This window comes from Desmodus rotundus, chromosome 9 (assembly GCF_022682495.2).
Source record: "Desmodus rotundus isolate HL8 chromosome 9, HLdesRot8A.1, whole genome shotgun sequence".
NCBI classification, from domain to species: domain Eukaryota; kingdom Metazoa; phylum Chordata; class Mammalia; order Chiroptera; family Phyllostomidae; genus Desmodus; species Desmodus rotundus.
The window spans coordinates 76,903,704-76,912,519 of record NC_071395.1 but is presented as its reverse complement, the minus strand read 5'-3'; the positions used below and the strand labels follow the sequence as shown (position 1 = coordinate 76,912,519).

The window sequence follows — 8,816 nt, the reverse complement described above, 5'->3', positions numbered from 1 at the left end:
GGCCTCCCTGTTTCCTTCCCTCTCTGCATCTCCGTCCGTACTTCTCTATCTTCTCTCCATCTACCCCTCTAGCTCCACTCTAGCCCTCCTGCTATCAGTCTCTGTCTCCCCTATCTCTTTATCTTGCCTCTCTGTCTCTTTGTTTTTCTGTATCCGTTTTAATCTCCCTCTTGTTATCTCTCCTCTCTCTGTCCCTTTTCATTTCTTTGTCTCTCTTCACCCTCTTCCTGTCTCTCCCTACCTGTCATCAGTCTTTGTTGCTCTACTCTGGGTAATGCATCTTCAGCCTGTGTTTCTTTCACCTTCTCTTTTTATTTTTTATTGATTTTGAGAGAGAGAGAGAGAGAGATTGATTTGTTATTCCACTTATTTATGCACTCACTGGTTGATTTAGATTTTTTTAACCTCACCTGAGGACATTTTCCATTGCTTTTAGAGAGAGAGGAAAGGAGAGAAGAGAGAAACATTGATGTCAGAGAGACACATCAATTGGTTCCTCCCCGTACGCATCTGGACCAGTGATCAAACATGTGCCCTCACCAGGAATCAAACCCCCAACCTTTCGATTACAGGAATATGCTCCAACCAACTGCGCCACACCTGCCAGGCCCATTGGTTGATTCTTGTATGTGTCCTGGCTGGGGGTTCAACCAACAACCTCGGAGTTTCGGGATTAGACTCTAACGAACTGAGCCACCCAGCCAAGGCTCTTTTATCTTCTTTTCACTGCTGTCTCCTTTCCCTGTCTGCTCTTTGTTCTGTCTTGGTGCGTCTTTCTCTGTCCCTCTCTCTCTCACCTTTGCCTTGGTGTCTGTGCATCTCAAGGTTTCGGCCCCTGGACGGTTTCTCCTGGCTGGCTGGCCCAGGTTACTGCCTTGGTCACACACACACCTGTAACCCATCTCTGGGTATCTCGGGGAGACTGTGTTTCACTGTTTCCATCTTCTGCTCTGTCCTTCCTGGCTGCTTCGAGCATGCTCTTCTCCCAGCCTCTGGCTCAGTCTGTTTCAGCCTCTTTTCATTTTTTTTCTGTCTCTCTCTTTTGAAAAATTTCATCCTCTGTTCTGGCTGGTGTGGCTCAGTGGATTGAGCGCTGGCCTGCGAACCAAAAGGTTGCTGGTTCAATTCCCGGTCAGGGCACACCTGGGTTGCAGGCCAGGTCCCCGTTTAGGGGCATGTGAGAGGCAACCGTTGATGTTTCTCTCTCTCTTTCTTCCTCCCTTCCCTTCCCTTTAAAAGTAAATAAATAAAATCTTTAAAAACTTTTCAGTCTCCATTTATTGAGCAACAGTTTCATGCCAGGCACCATTTGAGGCCCTGGAGGTATCACAGTGACAGAGGCACAGCATGTGCCAGCTCTCAAGGAGCATTTGTTCTAGTGGAGAGAGACACCACACAAACACACACGTGACCCTGGCTGCCCGGCTTGTCCCACTGGGCAGAGGAGTGTGCTGGCCAGGCCAAGCCATAGGCAGGGACTCAAGCCCACGAGGGTGAGCTGGCTCTGCATTCAGCTTTGCTTGACGATTCTGTGTCCCCAAATAGAGACTGTGGGCAACTCTAGAAGCCAGACTCAGTAACATTCATTATGTACTAGGCTGGGGGAAGCACAGGTTAAAAGAAAAAGGTTCCAGCTCAAGTAGGGCCACATTCTAAAGCAAGACAAATATAACACCTGCTGGAATCAAGGAAATAGACAGCAGGTGCCTTGTGCACCCAGCAGTGAGGAGGCCCTTTACCTCCGCTTCTGTCTCTCTGCTTCTGATGGTGTTTGGCCTGCATAGGATTAAAAAGTATTTGAGAAGTTGTGATACTTTAAAAATATTTCTTTCATTTATTTATTTATTTTTAGAGAGAGGGGAAGGGAGAGAGAAAGAGAGGGACAGAAACATCTGTGTGCAGTTGCCCCCCTCCACGCCCCACCCTGGGGACCCACCCACAACCCACATATGTGCCCCGACCGGGAATTGAACCAGCTACTCCCTGGTTCACAGGCCAGCGCTCAATCCACCGGGCCACACAAGCCAGGGCTACAAATATTTTTAAGCCAACATGTGAAAATGGGGATATCTTACATATAGAGAGAAGCAGGATTTCCAGCTTCTCTTCTGAGAAAAATCAGAAGATCTGGCAACACTGGGCTCATTCCCACATGGCCATAATTGGTTGGAGCTGTGTTGAGGCTGCCCCCTGGGATGGGGGCTGTGGCCTCCAGGTCCCAGCAGTCACCACCAATTTGTCATGTGTCCCTGGCACAGAGGTCAAGGTCTAGTGCCCCTGGAGCAGCATAGAGCTCATGCTGTGGCTCTATTTATATTAGAGAAATATTTCTTTGTGCTGTGTCCCTCGAACACAGGAAGATGAAAAGTAACAACAAAGGAAGTGGCAGAGCCCCAGCTTTTGAGTTTGTGGTCCTGATAAGTAGGGCATCCAGCTAGCATCTCTCTGCCCTGGCTACCTACCATGCAGGGGGTCACTGCTCATCCCTTCCCCAGCTGGCCCCCACGGCCATCCACATCCCACCCCTGGGCCTCAAGCCTCCTCCACCCCAGCAGTGCCAGGGGCCAGGTCTCAATCAGGCCACCCCCCTCCCCTCCCTGGTGGTGAGGCTTTCCCTAGGGCTTCTCTGGGGGAGGGCAGTTGGTCTCCACTTCCTGCAGCCATTGACCAGGGCCGATGCCGGCTTGATGGGAATTCTGTGAGGTTGCAGTGAGGCCAATGACCACTGCCTCTGGACAAAAGAGAAGGGGCAAGGATGCACTCCCTCCCCTAGAGCCAAAATTCACCAACAGCCCTGTCTTTCCACCCAAGATGCCCCCTCTGATCCCTCCCCCACCTCTTCAACCCGCCACAGCAGCAGAGCTGGGCCTAGTGGATGCAGCACGAGGGAGGGGTGGGGGCCACGGAGCATGTTTTGGGTAAGTTATAGGGAATCTGAGCAAAGGAATGTGCAACTTTGGGAGAAAGAGACACAGGAGCTGAGGAGGAAGCAGTTCTTGTCATTCTCAGCATACATTTATTGAGTGCTTATGTGTGCCAGGAAGTAAGCCAGGGGCTAAAAAGAGCAAAGGGGCAGGAAGAGTCAGGGTCAGCCACCAGGTGGTGACACTGTACTGACCCTGGGTAACACAGAGAACAGGTGAACCGTTCCAGCACAACTCCAAGGGTCTGCTCTGGGTCCTTGGAGGGGGCCTGTCTCAGTCCTTCCAGCAACAGGAAGGGACCGAGAGGGGCAAGACCCTTTCCCTCTTCTCCGCCCAGGTAGAGAGGCACACGGACTGCTCTCAACACGCTCACGCCTGACATGCTCAGAACACATCATACCTCAACACAAGCACTCACGCATGCCCCCACGCGCACACACAGGCACAGCCAAGCCATTTTACAGGGAGGTGGTCTGGAGGCGCTGCCTACATGCTGTGATCTGCGTCACCCCCACCCCAACACACACCTGTCCGATGCCTGGGTCTTTACCATCTAGAGATTGCCTGGAGCAGCTTTTGGCCAAGTCTCTTACCAAAATGTGAAAGACATAAAAGTGAACAAGGGGCCACTTCTCAAGGCTTTTTGCTTGAAGAGAGGTTCTGAGCGAGTCGGCAGAAACAGACCCCACTTCCTTTCCTTGGCTACAAGTCTGTCCTGCTCAGAGCTGCCTGAAGTAGGGGTCCTATTACCCCGGGGGCGGGGAGGAAATAGAGGAGGGGGGTGGCCCTCGTTTCCTGTGCTACCTGTACTCTTCCAGAGTCATACAAATAATGCTGTCACCTGTTAAGTGCCTATTAAGTGCCAAGAATACTACTGTGCAAATGACTTACCTCTGTGTTTACCCAGACTCATAGTGAGCGTGTTATCTCCACTTTACAGATAAGGAAACTGAGGCTCAAGACTTGCCTAAGGTCACTGATGTGGTATGTGTGGTGGGGCTGGGAGCTGCCAGGGGCCCCAGTGCAGTCTTGGATCCACCCAGGAGGCTGAAAGTGAGTCTCTTCAGAGCCGTGGACACACTGCCCACAGAGATGAAGGAACACAGGTGGCAGCCCCGTGCTGGCAGGCTACTCCCTGGAAGATGCTGCTTCTCCTTCATGAGACTCGGGACGCTCCACCCTCGTTCCAGGGATTGGGGCGAGTTAGGACATAGGAGCAAGTGGGCTCATGAGCCTGCCTGCTCTCCCTGACCCCCAGTCCAGGGGAGGGCTGCAGCCTGTGAAAAACCAGCTCCTCACTTTGGGGGCCTGGGCTCCTTAGCCTCATAATCCCACAATCTGTATTGGGGAAAATGGGCTACTGCCCGAGTCGGGTCTCTGGTGATTGGAACAGATACTGCCCCCAAGAGCCCATGAGAACCCATTGTTTTAACCTCTAGAGGGCGCTGTTGCCAAACCAGCCCCTGAAAATCCAGTCGAGCCTTCTCAGAGCTGACTGAAGCCCCTCACCACAGGATGCCCCCAGCCTGACCCCACAGCCCATCAACCACCCCAGGCGCTTATCTGCTCAAATTCTGCTCGCAGGCTGATATGCAAGTACATCAAAAACTTCGCTGGGCTGAATGTGTTTCTGCTACTGTCTGGGAGAGGCCTGCACACGGACCCCGAACACTGGATATCCCCCCATTTTCGGTGTCCCTGGGGCCCAGGGCAGTGGGAGCCACCCACGGACTGCACAGCCCTAGGGGAAGACGAGGAGGGCTTAGTGGAAGTTGTTTGGACCAGGTTGATACTGCATACAAGAGGGGAAGTTGTTTGGACCAGGTTGACACTGCATACAAGAGGGGAATGGAGACGGAGCAAAACAGAAAGGCACCTGCAACCCTACCTGCGGCCTTTGGGAGGGTTGGGACCTTCCCTAGCACAGGTCCAGGCAGCAGGAGCCGCAGGCAGAGGCCAGGAGGGTCTGGAGGAAGCCAACAGAGGAACGGCTAGACCTGAGTCTAGGGGACTAGAGAAGGGAGGGGATCTTGTCAATGCCTCTGAGACTGGCCCAGCGCCCTTCCTCACTCTGACTGAAACCACTGGCCAGGCATCACTTCCTGCCCCTTCCCACCAGCAGCCTAAGGACAAAGAGGAAGACGGAGGGCTGTGGCCACTGGGTGCTGCTGCCTTTGACCAGCCCACAGGCCCTTTCTCATTGAAGGGCATTCCTCTCAAGGGTTGGGCTGACCGGAGAACTGCTTTCTCAAGAATCCATCTGCCTTCAGGGCCAAGACGACTACCAAGTAGAGGTCAAACCATTTTCAGAGGAATCTCTTGGCTCCAAGTAAGTGGTGCCTGGCTTTGTTTCCCTTCCTCAAGCTGTCGCCTCCCGGCTCCCAAAGCCAGGTGGACCCTGGAGCTATGGCTCCAAAAGGAATGTCCTGGTCTTGAGGGCTTTCTTTGGTGGCTCCAATGATGTTGAAACCCATAATCAAGTCCTGGCTCCAATTTTGAGCTAATTACTCCACCTCCCTGGGCCTCAGTTCATCTAACTGTAAACTAGAAACGATAGTACCTTTTTAATTCTTGGATTTATCATGATTCAATGATACTAAATGGAAAACATGTAACCCATCAACTCTGTCTAGTCAGAGCAGAATGACTGACCCCAGAAGGGGGTGCAGGTGGTAGCCAACCCATCTGGTACCCTGCTCCCACTCCCACACCTGTAATTCCCACACACCGTGGGCCCTAGGCTGATTTCCACCCTGAACTCGTTTGTCAATGCCTGCTTCTTTCCACAAAGTGCCCACACCCTGCAGGTGGGTGGGAGAGAGGCAGCAGCTCCTACTTCAGGTGCTGCTGGGGGCAGCACAGGCCTTGTCTGTAACCTCAATGTTTTCCTAGCTGGGAGGGCCCCTGCTAGTCCACATTTCCCCAGATCGTACTCCTCTGTCAGTGGTCTCAAACTTTGGGGGAAGGAGGGCTAAGCAAAATACAGGCTCCAGATTCCCTCTCGGTCAAAGGCAAGACCTGGAATCCACATGTGCAACAAGCACCGAGGAACTCCACTGGGCCACACGTCGAGGACAGCTCTCTGTCACCACCATTCCTCCACAGCATGCCTCACTCCTTGGAGGGCCACAAAATCCCTGAGCATGCCGAAAAGTGCTGCAAGTGCTTGCTGCAAAGAAACACGCTTGGCCCTGGCCAATGCGGCTCAGTGGGCTGGTGCATCGTCCTGTAACCAAAAGGTTGAGGGTTTGACCCCTGGTCCGGGTGCATACGGGAAGCAGCTAACTGATGTTTTTTTCTCTAAAAGTGATGAAAAACAAAATGTCCTTGGGTGATGAAAAAAATTTAAAATAACAAAGAAACATGCTTGACTTTAACTCAGCATTTCCCAAATTTGACTACAAAAATTAAAAAAAAAATTAGAATAACCATTAAACCTCACATAACTAGCGTTTGGAGGAAAGGTTTGGGAAATTTTGCTCTTGTTCTCTTTTTAAAAAATGTTGTAGAAGCATTTGAGATGTTGCTTCCTGGCAATTGTTGGCAGTTTTGGCTCAAACAAAATCTTAGAAAAATTCCCAAAAAATGTTTTAAACAAATTTTTGTTTTTTTAGTGTTTGAGTGGACTGAAGCCTAGGGAGATTAGACGTGTTCAAGGTGCCCAGCTGTTGACACAGAACTGGAATTTGGGCCTGGACCTGCCCCTTCCTGTTCTTTGTCTACTGCCCCCACCACAGTCTGCCTCTGCCTCTTTGAGTGTGAAGCTCTCCTGGGATGGCCCTGTGTCTTGAACTCAGGAGGAACCTTCAGGATAGTTGACCAGTGACAGGAAATCCGAGCAGGAATAAAAGGGGGTCAGGGTCAGCCTGTTTGGCTGGGAGAAGCAGCAGAGGAGGGGGGTGATCCACACTTTGATGATGCCTGCACAAACCCAATTTGTTTGGGGGTGATGGGAGCTCTTTTCCTGGCCCTTCCCCTCCCAAGCTGACAATCATCCAGAGAGATTGTCAGCAGCTGGGTACAACAGGGACTAGGGTCAGACAATCTTGTCTTTTCATTTCAATTTTTAATTGAATTTATTGGGGTGCCATTGGTTAATAAAATTATATAGGTTTCAGGTGTACAGTTTTACAATTGTCTTGCCTTTTCTCCTCAAGCTCAAAACAGGCACATGTAGACCTTAACTGATAGGCTAGTAGGGGCAACCCTTAACAGGAGGAAAATGGACTGACTTATTGCTTTATAAAAAGGAGTCTGATAAAATTTAAAATGAAAAAACCCCACAAAACCATAAACCTAAAAATCCATCCAGCCCTCTCCACCCCCCAGGAAGTCCCAGACCCATTTCTGGGGTAAGTCCTGGTTGGGTGGATTGGTAAATCAGGCCCATCTGGCCAAGGAAGGGCATCTGCTCCCTTGTAAACAGCGCCAGGGCCCTTAGGGAGTCTGCCAGCAGGGGGCACTGTGGCTCCACAGCCTCTGACAAGCTTCCGGACCAGGCAGGCTGGCTCCCTGGCACTCCCTCAGCTGCAGACCTGGCCTTCCTCTCCGCACTCAGCTCTGGAAGAATGAGAGCAGATACCCAGGGCCCACACCCTACCACCATCCCACACACCTCTCTCACACGTACACACCCACGCATGCACGCACCCCTAGGCCCTTCACATACCTACCATCAGGCCTAGACTTCCACGTCTTTCAGTCAGTCTCACTTCCACCCCCACAAAAATAGCTGTGTGTGTGTGTGGGGGGGTGCCCTGTTGGTGTCCCTTTCATTCCCTTAAGGTCACAGACTGATGAAGGGTGGCAGTGGAAGCTTGTTCTCCACTTAGGTCCTGAAGGATGTGGTTAGGGACTGCTGATCACCTTTGTCTCCAGCTTCTGAGCCTGGTATGACCATCCAGCCTTCCATCCCCTCCCCAAGCTGTAAGCCAGGGGGGCTCCCCCACAGGCCTCTAATGGGAGGACAGACTAGGGACAGGCAACATGGGGCTGGAATTACAAAGGAGTTAGCACCAACAACAGGAAGCGGGTCCTTCCTTCCTCAGGCAGCCTCAGACTGACCAGGGGAGGAGATGAGGGGCCAGGCGAGCTGGTGCAGACAGGGCAAGCCTTTGTCCTCAGGCAGGTGTGGTTGGTGGGCATGCAGCCGAGGGGTAGGTGGTAGACAGTGAATGGCAGACCCCTCTGCTTTGGCAAGAGGCAGAATCCAGACACTTAAGGGAGAGAGCCTGCCTGTTAGGGGTCCTCCTGGCTCCTCTTGCAGGCACCATGGAGCCTCAAGGCTCCAGAGGCCTTCAAAGGTAGCTAGGCAAAGCCCCGGGCAGCCCCTGCTTCCAGCAGTAGGAAAATCACACATCCAGGCCCTCTCTGGTCCTTCCACAGCAGAGCTCCAAGGCAGGACCAAGACCCTGGGAGGGGGCATGGACTCCAACATGGTGAAGGAGAGGTTCCTGGGGGTGCGTGGAGGTCCTCTGGGGTGGGGAGGAGGACACTGGTGAGTCACTGAAGCAGGGGCAGGAAGCCACAGTTCTGAGGTTTTGAGCACTACACGAAAGCCTCCTGGTTGGATGAGCCGTTGAGCTTGAGGAAAAGCTTGTCATTTTCCCTCTTCTGCTGCAGCTGCCTCTCCAGCCGGCGCCGGTAGCAGATGAGGTAGAGGGGAAGGCAGAACCCCAACATGCTCAGGACGAGCAGCCCCACATTCACCTGGGGTGGCAGGGATGAAAGTTGCCATCACATGGGGCAGGGGACCAGGGCTGTGGTCTTTTGCAGAGCCCAATTCAAGACCCTTCCTCACACTCAGGCTTGGGAAAGGGGAGGCCACAGGAGGCGAAAGGGAAAACTGAAACCAGAATGTCCAAGAGGCTGGAGGGCTGCATTCCAGTGCCG

At 52.5% G+C, this 8,816-nt stretch overlaps 1 protein-coding gene across 4 annotated transcripts in view; it reads right to left on the bottom strand.

Moving 5' to 3' along the window:
• Nucleotides 1–2,993: 2,993 nt before the first annotated feature.
• The window catches only part of SLC43A2 (solute carrier family 43 member 2), a 45,613-nt gene continuing 39,790 nt past the window's right edge, over nucleotides 2,994–8,816 (bottom strand). For all 4 annotated transcript variants that reach the window (XM_045199005.2, XM_053910846.1, XM_045199006.3 and 1 more), the window contains exon 14: nucleotides 2,994–8,633. In XM_045199005.2, the coding sequence (XP_045054940.1) occupies nucleotides 8,472–8,633 (162 nt within the window). In that variant the 3' untranslated portion in view covers nucleotides 2,994–8,471. The remainder of the gene's footprint in view (nucleotides 8,634–8,816) is intronic.